Source organism: Dendrobium catenatum, unplaced genomic scaffold (assembly GCF_001605985.2).
Source record: "Dendrobium catenatum unplaced genomic scaffold, ASM160598v2 fragScaff_scaffold_459, whole genome shotgun sequence".
NCBI classification, from domain to species: Eukaryota; Viridiplantae; Streptophyta; class Magnoliopsida; order Asparagales; family Orchidaceae; genus Dendrobium; species Dendrobium catenatum.
In genome coordinates, this window is record NW_021318921.1 from 1,179,944 (window position 1) to 1,194,678 (window position 14,735).

Below are 14,735 nucleotides of genomic sequence, written 5' to 3' on the forward strand. Positions count from 1 at the left end.
TTCTTATTTATATGATAATTATTTTTTTATCAAAAGTAATGCCTTAAAAATAAATAAAAACATGATCTCCCGTGTAAATATTTAAAAGGCATTTAAATGTTTTAAAATTAATTAATGTATTTTCATTTTGACTATTTTTTAAAACATAATTAAAAATACAAATATATAAATTGATCATAAATACAACCTTATTAATCTAGAAATATAATATTAGCCTATTTATCAATTTATTAGTAAATTATTTATTGAATTCAAAATTGTTCGTGAATCATACTAAAATTTCGTGTGCCAATTTTTTTATTGTGATCTAATATTTCCACCAATTTTTACCTCAAAGCCATCATGGGTTTCACCAATCAAATTTGAGTCTGATACTAAAAAGAAGCTACCACATTAGCTGGAAGAGAATTGCAAAGCTTGAGTTCTAATCATGAGTTTAAGTTTTCATTTGGGACAACGTTCTTTCTGCTTTCAGAAAGCTGTTAAGCCTAAGATACTAGAAGAGACGCAGCTCTGGTTAAGAATTTTGACTACCAACCAAAAGATTTTGAATTCGAAACTTATATATGTGATTTGTGTGTGAATTTATCTTAATTGACTAAAAAATCCCAAAAAAGAATTCTAAAAGAGAAAAAATAATGTAGCTTAAAAGGAACACTTATTCAAAGGTGCGAACCATTTTATAATAAGCAAATATTTGCATACATCAATTGTATAATTTGCATTTCTACCAAGGAGTCAACTTTTTTGTTGTACAGATTACAAAGTAGAATAACAGAATTATGAAAGAAACCCTAAAATGGGCATTGAGCAAAATAATAAAGCATAAGACTAGAGAATAAAAGACTGACAGACTGAAAAGGCTTTCAGAATCAGTACCAAAATGGGAGAAAAAAAAAAGGGGGGGAAATGTAACTGTAACAATATCAAAGATATGCCGCAGAAGCAACATTGGCTCGGTCAGCTTCAATCAATGATTTGATATAATATTCACCGGCTTTGTATGATGATCGAACCATAGGTCCAGAAGCAACATACCGGAATCCCTGCAATGATACAGAATGGGAAGAAAACAGAAATAAGAAATATCAAATATGGACAACAGATAATAAGTCAAATAACAACATTGTAATAAAAAAAAGGAAAAAAAAAATGTCACAGTACTATGAATCTCAAAACTATTGAAATACTTTAAGATTTAGATTTCGTTTAGGGCTGTTTTTTTACTGCTGCTTAAAAATTTTTTTAGTACAAAACTTTTCAGATACATTAAAAAACCGTACCAAATGAAGCCTTAAGATAAGAGTGATATATGAGTAATTTCTTTTTACTCATCTTTAAAAAAAAATCTAAAAATTTTGAAATTCATTTTGACTAAAATTTAGTCTTCGTTTGGGACAGCTTTTTTACTGCTAAAGCAGTTTTTTAGTACAAAATTTTAATTTTTGTACTACAAAGCTACTTTAAGAAGCATTAAAAAAATAGTTCCAAATGAAGCCTTAGTCAAAATCCTCACCCAAAATGAGAATCAAGATGGATTGTAATATCATTATATTTGTCTTAAAATGAGTGCAATAAATGAATAATCAATACTTATAATACACTTATCTTAAAACAAGTCCAATAATTTTGAAATCAAAATTTGATCAGAGAATCCTGATCCAGAATTTAAGTCAGAATGAGTTCTAAAACTCTTAAATTTGATTTTTAAGATCGATGCAACATATGAATAATCAATCCATTCTTCTATTGCACTTATTTGAATTTTATGATGATCAAATTTTTCTTTTCTATGATAGACTATAGCAATTCCAGGTACATACCATGTCGATGCCAATTACTCGGTACTTCTCAAAAGCTTCAGGAGTAATATATTCAGAAACAGGCATGTGGCGCTTTGATGGTCTCATGTATTGCCCAAATGTGATGACATCAACTCCAGCCACCCTTACTTTCTCCATTGTACTGACCACCTGCTCAAAAGTTTCACCGCATCCGAGCATTATTGAGGTTTTGGTGAGAGTACCAGCTGGAGCATACTCTTTCGCCATTTTAAGAACGTCGAGGGATTGTTTGAAATTAGCGCGATGATCTCGAACCCATCTTTGAAGTTCTTCAACTGTCTCGATGTTGTGAGCGAATACATCTAATCCAGATTTTGCAACCTTTTCAACGAAGAGGGAGTCTCCACGAAAATCAGGAACTGCATGTTGAAGGATAAATAGAAAAAAATTGAAGTTAAGATTAAGGGGTTGTTTGGTTGCGGAAAAGGTAATACGGAGTAAAATGAATGCAGTATAAAATGAATATAATATATTTAAAATGTTTGAAAGTTGTTTGGATGAGTATAAAAGGATTGCATGAGATTTTTTTTTTGTTCTTGAAGTAAAATGAATGCAGTATAAAGTCCAAAGATGGTGGTGATTGATGGCCGATAGTGGCGATGGTGATCAATAGCAGAGAGTGGCGGTGCAAGCAACGACGGCTAGTCACTGGCAATGGCCATTTTGGTGTGTGTGTGTGTGTTTTTGTGGGTGGTGTGGGGGGTGACAAGGTAGTTTGGTTGCAGCGAAAAAATTTTTGCTCAAAACTATGTGATTGTACTTTTCCTCAAAAATGAATTGGAATACTTCACACAGCATTTTTTTTATCCAATCAAAAAAACATATTTCAAATCCCCTACAAAAGGAATAATTTATACCTAATTTACTTCAAACCAAACAACTTACAACAACAAGTCAACAACAAGCCTTTATCCCACTATGTGTGGTTGACTACATGAATCCTTTTTCTCCATTGTGTCCTGTTAAGAGTCAAATTCTCATCTAAAACTAAAAAAGAAAGGTCTTTTCTAATATTTTCTAACCAAAACTTTTCTTAACATAAGTCAAATCTAATACATATACTTTCCTAACCGGGTCGTCAGAAAGACGCCATTTTATGTGACCAAACCATCCAAGGAGACTCTCTCTAATCTTATCATCCATTGGTGCTACTCCAACCATTTCACGTATATGCTCATTTCGTATCATGTCTCTAAGAGTAAAGCCACTCATCCACCCGAGCATCCTCATCTCTACAACACTTAACTTAATATTATGCTTCTTCAAACCAAACAACCTTAAAAAAAAATCTAAAAATGTGATGTTCATGAAGGGCGAATGAATGAAGTCCTAGGATATCCTAATACAATCCAATGCTTTGAAATGATATGCAATGTGGATAATTGATTATATTTAATGTTTATGTTTTTTTTTTAATTAATGAAGATGCAAAAAGCCTAATAAAAACAGATGCAAAATAAGTATATGCTAATATTCGTAAGGAAAGCAACCAGGCAAAATAAATAATTACTCATTCATATCATGAAGACAGTAAGAGCCCAAATCTGTGAGAATCACTAAAGGATCTCCTAAGAGAAATTGATAAGAACTTATCATACAAGAAACATAATAAGTTGAGATCTCATCCATATATGTACCAAAACTAATTGAATCAGAGCAGAATTTCCAACAATAGCTAAGTAGAATTTAAGGAAAAAAGTAGAGGAAAAACAAAAACTGATCAGTTAAGTCACACTTAAACAAGGCAAACGTCAGAGGAAAAAACAAAAACTGATCGAACACATCCTGGAAGAGTTTTGGAAAAAAAAAAGGTGTTCATATTAAAGGGGAATTTCCTCATTAAATAGCCAAAGACAATTACATAATATGTGAGCTGTGTTTATAAAAGCGAAACAAGAAAATTTAACAAATAAAATAAAATAATATTCTGAATAAAAGTGAGTTTTAAGCCCACTTATATCGTAAGATACGGTCCATGGGAATATACCTTATAATGGACCCACCAAAAAGGTACATTATTTGCAATGTACAGTACTTAAAATACACAAACAGTGACTTAGGTTTAGAATCATAGTGAAGTAGTTATCCTTAGATGGATTTAGTATAAGGTAGAATACAAGCATTGTAGTCTACAAACCATTCCAAAACCCATAACAAAGGTTGGAACATACCTGATAGACGAAATAGATCCTATGGTATGATCACTGTGAATGTAATTTTCAACTACTGCTCTAAAAAAAAAATAATAAACAATTATAGACTCAAGTTGACTCAAATGCAAATTGACGTAGAAAAGACAGATGGAATGAAACAAATGTCCATATTTAATTTCTATTATTGATCTTCAGCACCAAATCAAATGGCACTACTTTTTATCCGCACCTTTGGTTAGCCAGCAACAAATTGGTGTAAATGAGAGTGAGAAATGCAAGATGGAAATCAATGGACAATTCATGGGAAGGGCCTAAATGTGGAATGATTATTCCGTCATGTTACCGAATGCATCCGGAAACCATTAAAAAAAAGTCACGTCACTAAAGTGCTCGGTACACTCGGTATGCTCGATATTTTTACCGGACGTAATAAAAATTCCTAAATGTGGTAGGCTCACAACGTGTTTTTACCTTACAACATATCGAGAACCTTTGAGGAACATATGAGTATCACTTATGCAGACTTAATGGTAAAGGTTAATAAAATTAACTGAAGTCATCAAATGAATGAAAATAACAAATGAAGAGTGCTGGCATATTTTAGTATTGGCAATATATATATATAACGCTGAATATTAGATGGTGATTATATGTTTAATATCCTGAAAATTGAGGGTATTATTCTCTGTTAATTGTTTCCTTATTATATCCTCATACATGCTTATTTATATGCCTTACATATTCAGTCAATAATAAAAGAATTAGTTTCCTTTAACATGCCATTGGAGTAGGAGTCCTTAGCCCACCCTACTAATCCCACAAACCTTGCACCATTCTCTCAATTTGACTAGCTCACCCCCTCCCTCTTTTTCTCCACTCCAACATCAATTGTATACACTTGGCCCCTCTCCCTACTCGATTGACTCGCTGACATCCACATAGATTGCTCGCCCAGTCCCTCCCACTACTTGCTTTCAACCCGTCCTCCCATTCAAGGTTCATGGATTCAATCAAGATCCAATTGGGGTTCAATTGTGATAATATAAATGTTATTAAAATTATTTAAATGATGAAATATTTCTAATAAAGATGATAAGTGATGATATGTATGTATATTTGCATAACATTTCTAATATGATGTAATGATAAGTAACACCGGACCTTCGATCCAGAACCATCTCTTGCAATCAATTAAAGTCACTATAGCTGGTAAAGACAAGCAACTATTGTTTCCTACGGCTTGAAGGTTTGCTAGTGGAAGTCTCTGGGCTTTCATTCAAGGGAAGGGGCAGAGGATCTCCAACAGCCGTTTGAGGCAACCACAACCTTCTCAGTTATTTCATGGAGGCCAAGAAACATTCCTAGATCAGGTTCTGTGTTCTTTTATTTCTTTATGACAAACTTCTTTCTTTAATTCAATAGTAAACTAAATATTTTTTTTCTCCTTGGATTCACTGCAAATTCCACTGTTATTGGAGGCCTTGGATCATTATTAGTCACCACAGTAGTGGGGAAGCAGAACCAGAAATTAGTCTACTGTTGGAAGGTCCAAGGCGGAGGGGAGAAGACCATTGTGTTATTAAATCAAGAAGAGCTTCCAAATCAAGTTATTTGTTTTTTGATTATTAGTTAAGTTCATATTTCTATTTCTTCATTTGGAAATTTGAGTACCTGTTTTGCATTACAAGGAATTACCGAGTGGCCGGAAAACATCCAAGAAATCTTGGAAGAGTTTCTATCATGTTGTGCGCTTGGTAAGCAAGGGGAGGCCCCTATCGATAATAAGCAGAAGTGTGGAGGCCCCTATCGATAATAAGCAGAAGTGTGGTGGGTGCATGTGCTGGAACCTACGAATGGAAATTGTTTAAGGTGGAAGCTATGAACCGACTACATAAACAATTGAGAAAATACGGAATTGGGTACTCCGAGTAGTGGGTACCCCGTAGGACCTCGACCAACCTACTCGGATCTTGTATGGATATGTAGGAAGGGGTGCTCTTGGTGTGTGTAGGGGGTGTGTTTGTTTGCGAGAATGAATTCTTCGTCAAGTCAGGGGGGTGTGGACACACTTGCGTGAATTCGAGTAAAGGCTACAAGGTGCGGAGAAAAGAAAAGAAACTGTACCCGACCAGAGATGGATGTAAACTCGTAAGCTACCGAGGAGAGGCACAGATGGTTTATTTATCACCAAATAGAGATGAATATTATATGGTAGCAGCAGGAAATTCTTTGGCCTTGAATCGGGGTCAAGAACAACAGGTTGTTCCTGCTCGATATCGTCAAGAATTCCTAACTATTGCATGGGAAGAGATACATCTTAGAAGCATTTTTCCCTTCAAATATTTTTCTATTGGAGCTTCCCTCATTCATTTTATCAAGCATAATGATGTGAATTGAGCTTTAATGAGTTCTAATATGCAAAACTAAGCAGTTCCCCTTTCTCGGTCCGAGAAGTGCATTGTTGGAACTGGGGGAGCTCCCATTTCATCAGCTCTTGTGAGAATCTCCCATCTATCCCCATCCTCTTAACCTTATTTCAGGAACTCTGGGGCGACTGGGTTAGAATCCGACTCAGCCTTACCTTGGCAATAGAAATTTTATAGAATTAGGTGAGGCCAAGTAGTCTGTTTGGCGACTCGAAAGTAAGGTAGCTTTAGTTAAGTATGTTGTGATGTTCATGAACGGTTCAAAATATGGACTGCGATAAGGCTTGATTGTTCCTGCATTCTTTGGCTTTGGGTTGTTTCACAACTGTACGAAAGTAGATTCTCCGACATTCAAGCAGCATCAAAACCAGCACAATTCTCCTTGATATTCCTTGGGCGAGGATCAGGAGGCAGTAAAGCGAAGCGGGCTTTGCTAGAAGGGTCTTTTCTTTGAAAGAGAACCGAATGTGCTTAGTCCCTTGGGGATTGGTCTGCACTCAGGGGCTCTTTTTAGCACTTTTTAGGAAGTGAAGATGAATAGTCGACTTTGCCTGCTTGACGGATAAGGAATTCTCGGAAATCCTTCTTGAAGAGGTGGCGCATCCAGTAGTAATCGAACCTACGCTATGAATTGACCAAGCGCCATGTTGGTATAGGTTGGGCGCTTTCACCATTCAGCCATGGATGCGCTAGCGAGTGAACTAGGTGTTTTTCTTTTTTGGTAAAGCCGAGGATCGACTCAAGAAAGAACGTCAAAGGATGGTTCCCTCTTCGGAAATATGAGTGTTTTGGCTAGCATTGTGTTTATCTTATTTGAAGTTCTTGCACCTTTGTGCCATCATTTGACCAAGGTCCATTTTTGATGATAGGTTTTTTAGTCATAGCAGTCTTGTTAACATTGTTTTCAGTGTTATAGTGGCTCAATCTTTTGAAGGGATTTCAGTAAATTTATATCCATCCTATGTAAATATAATCAAGGGTCTATTAACTTACCAAGCAAAGTTTAAATATGTGAAAGAGCACAAAGGAAATGCAAGAAGCATATGGTTAAAACTACGTGGTATAACATTCCAATTTCATATTTACTTCATGATTCATGATACTAGAAAAGTGAATGGGATATAAATACGAAATATATATATATATATATATATATATTGGATATTGAAGTGTTTTTCGTTCATAAGGCAAGATGTAAGCCTCAAAATTAAAAAATTATGGAAAATAAGCATAAAGGTTAAATGTAATTTTTTATGATAACAAAATAACATATTTACTTTCTATTAACTATGGAGTAACAATTTGGCATACATATTAAACAAAAATTGCACAAGATGTAAAGTGACAATTAGTAAATTGCATAAAATAGAATTGAAATTTAAACATCACATAAGCAAAACAATAGAAAATATAGGAATTGTATTAAAATATTATATAACATGAAGTTCAACTCTAAATTCATTCTTTCTCGGTATCCTACTCATCCACATTTAGCTTCTAAATAAAACTAAAATAGTATGAAAATAACTCAAAAGCCATCTGCATTATCATCATTGAGGAGGTCTTCATTTGACTTGTCATCGTAACGAATTTCTCTCTCCACTGCATGATCACTTATTGAGTCCAATGTCTCCCAAGCTAAAATAGTATGGCTACGACGACAGAGATAGTGAGGTGGAGGTCAAGGCAATCGAGAGGAAGCTGTTGTGACTCAGGAGTGCATAAAAATATGCTTTGTTCAGGGTTTTAGTTTAAGATTTACATAAGTTTTAATATATAATAAACAGGGTGAGGCGTACATCTCATGCCAATGAGGCAAGCGCCTCAACGAAACTGAGGTGACCTCACAATAAAAGCTTGAGGTGTATGCCTCAAAGCGTTTTTCTCCAGAATTGTGCAAAGGCGAGCATCTATGCGCATCTCACATTACGCACTTTTAAACAATGATATATATATATATACTCACAAGAACCAGCATAAGATAAAAAAAACATCAGACATGCATATTTCTCAATGATTTAAACAGTTTATTCGACTCCAATCTAGTAAGATTCTTTAGATTTAATCTAAAGAACAAAAGGGATTAACCACTAAAGGGGATTTTTGGTTTATCCAATAACTAATTTGATGTGTGAATGTGACGAAATCTTTATGCTTTATTAATGCTTTATTAATTATTAGGATTAGACGTTTTGATTTGTGGCAGGCTATGGCATTAGTATAGATACATCCCTATAAAACCATAGTGTCCCAGTTAATCCCACCACCAAGATGTACTTTTGCGATCCTCATGCAACGGGGGCAAGACAAAGAAATGATCCTTCTGAATTAACATTGTTGGATTGCCTCAAGATATGTAATGGCGCTTATAGTAAAGCCTAAAGGACTAGCACCAACCATAAAAGTTCAACTAAGTTCAAATCATTTAATTCAGATCACACTCAGCACAAATTTTAAAACAATCAAATGGCTGATTCCAATATCCAACAACACATATCTCAAAGTCTAACAATTTCATCCATTACCCTAGGGGTATGATTGTTCGACTCTAATCGTAAAAATAAGGCATCCTATTCAGCAGCTCTTCCACTCACCAGAGGATAAAAATACCACTCAGCTGGATAATTACAATCAATTAAAAATCTTAGAGATAAAATATATTTTCCATTTATGATCCACTTTTACCTCAGCAAAAATACTAAACTACCATCCATCGCCACAACTATAAATACGACTTAGTTGGAAGGTAAACTTTTTTTTTTGTGATGAGGAAGCACTGTCCTTAGGCCAGTAAAAACCCCGGTCGACCTAACATGCAATCCACACCAATTTACATGAGCCAACACTTAAGGCTTTCACTGCTTGCCAAGGGATTCGAACTAGGGACCTAGGCTTTGCCCAACCGGCTCTTCACCACCCGGACAAGCAGCGGTGGGTAAACATTATTCAAAAACTCTTCCATAACTTAAATAAAGCTTTATTGAAGTATACTTGGCTTCAAAGCCGCTTACTAAGTTGAGCATCAGAGTGTATTCCTACTGAAGCAATCCTTGGGCAAACTCACATTTTCTTTGGTTATGTGCATGTGCATCATTATAAACAGCATACCCTAAAGAGACCTACCGAGTCCAAATTATTTCCAAGATTATAATTTTACGTTGGAAACCTTTTCCAATATGGTGATTTCACCTTGTGGCTACCCTACAAAATATGTGAAACATGAAGAGATCTCCCTCCATGCGTATGTGCAAGAAGTGATTGATCATTACAAACAGTATACCGTAAAGAGACCTACCAACTTCAAATTATTTCCAAGATAATAATTTTGTGCTGGAAACCTCTCCTACTCTAGTCATTTCAACTTGTGGGTACCACCACCGCCACCTCAAACAAGTAACCACTAAACAAATCAAGTATTATGAGACTATAAAAAGTACAATCCATCTCTTATCTGACAAATCTCAACTTTTTTTCTAGAAGAACAAGTGTGAAGGATGAAAGAGGCGCAACTTTAAATCATATTCTTTTTGGATTCCCGTCAAATAAAACTAACACATTCAAACGCTCCAAGCAACCATATTCCTCTTAACCTGGTGCACATTGAGGAGTGTCGTCTCTAAAACACTCATGGAAATAGTATTGTCAGACCGAGGTTCTGTGACCTGCTCAACTACAACAACAAGGAGATGATCATCTCATTGCCACCAATTCAAGAAATTGAGACAATTTTCAATACTCCAGATGGTGTTGGAACATTCATAACGGTTTAAAGGCCTTTCATTAAACCTTTTAAGAGACAAGTTATGATGCCTCTGCCACCCACCTTCTCTTCCCCCGGAGCAGGAAATAACCCCTTGTGCTCAACAAGATCTTCAAGAGACTACCCCATCTACAACATTCGTACTAGGTCATCATATCCCTTTGGAGTTCCAGATGCCCACCATGCCCTATGGATGCTTATGATGAGACCATGAATCTCTATTAGCATGTGGACCATTATAGAATCATCATATATATTCAACAAACCATTGACTTGTTCATTTATTAAGTATTCTGCACTACACTGAAGCAAGCTTAAACATGATTTTAGTTCCTTCCTAGTGGCACCACATTTGATAAGTTGGTTAAGCTCATTGCCCACCAATTCATCGACAATATAAAAGTTATCAAAGATTTTCCTCATGTATTCCATATTCGTCAAAATGAATGAAAATCCTTAAAAGACTATTTGAGACTTTCAAGTAAGATGCAATATATTCCAAGATTTAATCTAGAACTCCTAAGGGGAATCTTCCTTGGAGGACATTTCCAAAGGCCATTCTAATAAGCCTTGATCACTTGATGTGAAAAATACTTTGCAATTACATGAAACTCGTTCATCATGTTGGGCCCAAATGATTGTTGATGACTCTATCATTGTCCATCAACAACAATTCCCTTAAAACTCTAACAAAACCAAAGAAGACAAAGAGGGCACAGACCAAGGGCCACTAGATAAGAAGAATGGAAAATCAAAATGTTAGAATCTTCTCAACAACAACAACAAACCTTTATCCCACTACATGGGCTCGGCTATATGAATCTTTTTTTCTCCATTGTGTTCTGTTAAGAGTCAAATTATCATTTAATCTAATAAAAATATGTCATTTCTAATATTTTCTAACCAAGTCTTTTAGATCAACATATACCTTTCTTAACATAAGACAAATTTAATACATCTACCCTCTTAACCAGGTCATTGAAAGGCCGAAATTTTATGTGAGCAAACCATCTAAGGCGACTCTCTCTACTCTTATAAATACCAGCCATGAGGACGATAAAAACCAAGGCTTCAAAACTAGATTTTTGCTTCAATTTCAGGCCTGCCATAAAATATTTAAATTGAAGTTTTATGATGCAAAATGAATTACTCTTTGATTATAAAATATTACAGTAATGCAAATTTAAGGTATGAAATAAAGAGAATTATCTAATTAGGGTTCATGTTATAATAGACATAAAATATAATGGCAACTTATAGATATATAGTAAATCTTTGGTGACTTTTTAAGATTTTTAGTAAAATTTCTTTAAATTTTATGAATTTTCACGTAAAACTTTTAATTTTAACTTGAAGCTTTGTTGAAACTCAACCAAAACTCCTAAGTTTTAGTTGAAACTGATGAAACAAGTCAAAATCAAAATTATCAATAAGTTTCAAATCTATTTCAACCAAAAGATAACTCAAACAACTAAACCAAATCAAAATCACTTAAAAACAAGTTAAAACCAACCAAAAAGCATTCCATTGCTCGGAGAAAGCTCTATCGATACATTCTTTCCTTCAAACACATTAACTTTAGCACCAAAGTGTCATCCTAGGGAAACACTGCTTGGGGCAGACTTAACCTTTTCTTGTTTTGTGTATGTGTAAGAAGCAAATGATCATTGTGAATGACATACCCTAAGGAGCTCTACCAATTTCAAATCATTTCTTGCACACAACTATCGCGCACTTAAAACACATTAAGCATCAAACCACATCATAAAAGCTTTTTTTTTTTTTGAGCTTCACTTTCAAGTACAAAAAGGAAACTTAAAAGCAAGTTTGTTAAAAATGGCAGAAACTAGCTTCCAAGTTACTCACAAAATCATTTATCTCACCCTTAATCTCTAAATGACTACACCCCAAGCATTGGCAGGGAAAAGGCCTGCTAAATTATTCACAAAATCATAGGTTTATTTTTTTTATCTCAACCTTAATCTCTAAATGACTACACCCCAAGCATTGGTAGAGAAAAGGCCTTCCAAGTTATTCACAAAATCATAGGTTATTTTTATTTTATTTTTGGAGCTTCACTTTCAAGTTCAAAAGGAAACTTAAAAGCAAGTTCGTTAAAAATGGAAGCAACTAACTTCTAAGTTATTCACAAAAACATAGATTTTTTTTATTTCACCCTTAATCACTAAATGACTACACCCCAAGCATTGGTAGAGAAAGGGCTTGCTAAATTGAAGGTTTTAAATAGATTCACAAATTTATCCCACATATTATTATAATAGTGATAGGTATATATGGATATCATCCACTGCAATAAACTCAAATACTTAACAAAAATGATTATGGCAAACCTACCCAATGCTTCAATTAAGATGTTTGGCTTCAGTATCTTGAGCTTCTGAATTGTTTCAGCAAAATGGCTGCTGCCTTGATCAGGTAAATCATCACGGTCAACACTTGTGATCACCACATAATCTAGACCCCAAGAAGCAATTGCATGAGCAACATTAGAGGGTTCATTTGGATCTGGTGCTGGAGGATGAGCTGCTGTCTTAACGTTGCAAAATCTGGAAACATGGTTCAATGAAAGATCAAAAAATATTTAAGTACTGATTTTTTCAAAAAACAAAAAATAAGAATTGCTGAGGCAGCAACTATGGCAAAGTTTAGTCATGTTCAAGAACCCAAAGTACTTCTTTCCAGATTAAGAAAAATGGTTGATCACTCAAAGATCTTGTAGTGAAAGATCAATATTTAGACCAAAAAAAAAACGAGTACCAATAAAAAGGGAACTAATCATAATTCTGTAGATACAGTATTTTCAGTGATACAGTTCAACATAGAATTGGACAACATACCCTAAACACCCAATAGCATCTGTTGACCCCTTAATGACATGCTCATCACAAACAATTACATCAATATCAAACTCTGACTCCCATTTAAAAGGCTTTAGTATTGTGGCATCTTCTAGAACTTCAACTTTTGTAACAAATTGAGGTTATTTTCTATGCTACTTCATCATAACACGTGCAAAAACTCTTTAAATACATGTTTTAAGCCTTTATGCCTTAATCTTTCTGGCATAATTTTATCCTCTTGCTGTGCTTCCACTAATTACTTGGTGGTGGTGCAATAAATCAAGCACCTTAGAAATTAAATAGGTTGAAGATATTTGAAACGTTAGAACATGGAAACTTCATAATAGCATTTAAATAAAAAAGGAAGCAACTATACAATATTTTAGATATTGTAGCTGACCATTTAAATATCTTCTCAAACATCAACGTCATAATCATCATCATCTTCTTCATCTTCTTCTTTTTCTTCTTAAAGAAGTACCAGCTTAGCTTGTTTGGCTTATCCAACTTAGCTTGTTTTATTTACACAATCGGACTTGGTTATCCAAACACGAACACATACATAAACATCATGAAACAATCCCCAATCTCAATCATTGGATTCAACCTCAAAGTTCGATCGTTAATCAGTCTACATTTTGTACGAACTTTAGACTAATAAGCCATCTTCCTTTAAGTATCATTTCAACTATTTACTGCTTTAATGAATTGAAATGCAAAATGTTGAGGCTCACAACCTTCTTTGGCAATCCAATTCAAAAATTACAGGCAGAATAAGTTCATTATGAAAAAAAATGAGGACCCCAACAAATTATTGATCCAAACTCCAAATGGAAAATTCACAAAACACCTTCACTACCCTCCCCTCGTATGGTGGAATGATTAACCATATTTTCCATTTAGCCTTTTTTCCTTTGCGACACATACAAACTAATTTGATCTCTCTAACTTCAATTGTTAAAAATCACTTGATTGCATCCTCCCAAATCATCAAATTATTATGACCAATGACCAACTTAAGCCTTCCATCTCACGGACAAAATTTGAAATTCAGATGAAAGGACCTGGCTCTTGTTTCCTTACTGTTCCAGAATAAAAAATACATGATTAATGCAACCACAATCCACCAACCTGCAACCTCTCGTGCAGGTATCTCCCAGAATCATAATGGTGGCGGTGGCGGTCCCCGTCTCACCGCCGGACCAACATTCTCCTAGGTTAGGACACTTCGCTTCCTCGCAGACCGTGTGTAAGTTCAACTCCCGCAACTTAGCCTTGATGGCCGCGTACTTGGCCCCTCCAGGGATTGTTGCTTGCATCCATTTCGGCTTGGGCAGAGGTTTTTTCTTCGTCCCAACTTCCACCGAATACACAAAGTCGGATAGTTTCGGCGATTCAGATTCAAGACGGCGGCGGAGCTCTGTCAGGGTGCGCGGCGCCGCCGCAGGTGAAGGTTCGGGATCTAGGGTTTGGAGACAAAGAGGAGAGGTATAAGAGATGGATCGAAGAAAGGAGTGATGGACAGAGTAGAGGGATTTAGCGAGGGAGAGAAGAGGGCGCGGACGATTCATGGCTATGTTCCCTCTTCGCAGCCTCTATCTCCTATCCCGCATTTGTTCGGCTCTAAAAATATAAAAATAAAAATAAAAAATCGCATTTTCTCCAGAAATTTAACTTTACAATTTACATGC

At 35.2% G+C, this 14,735-nt stretch overlaps 1 protein-coding gene across 1 annotated transcript; it reads right to left on the reverse strand.

The window, feature by feature from the left end:
* Positions 1-639: 639 nt before the first annotated feature.
* Positions 640-14,686, reverse strand: LOC110112630 (lipoyl synthase, mitochondrial). Its single transcript, XM_020844920.2, has 4 exons — positions 14,176-14,686; positions 12,539-12,750; positions 1,824-2,203; positions 640-1,046 (listed from the first exon to the last, which is right to left on the reverse strand). Exons 1-4 carry the CDS (start codon positions 14,613-14,615, stop codon positions 927-929), a joined length of 1,152 nt encoding a protein of 383 aa, XP_020700579.2. The 5' UTR covers positions 14,616-14,686; the 3' UTR covers positions 640-926.
* Positions 14,687-14,735: the final 49 nt, after the last annotated feature.

Excerpts from the sequence above, each read along its gene's own strand:
- LOC110112630 (XM_020844920.2), bottom strand. The coding sequence starts at position 14,615 with ATGAATCGTCCGCGCCCTCTTCTCTCCCTCGCTAAATCCCTCTACTCT. Across the intron at positions 2,204-12,538 it reads CATCTTAATTGAAGCATTGG|TTCCTGATTTTCGTGGAGAC; the intron begins GTAGGTTTGCCA and ends TTCAACATGCAG. Across the intron at positions 1,047-1,823 it reads GAGTAATTGGCATCGACATG|GGATTCCGGTATGTTGCTTC; the intron begins GTATGTACCTGG and ends GTATCATTGCAG.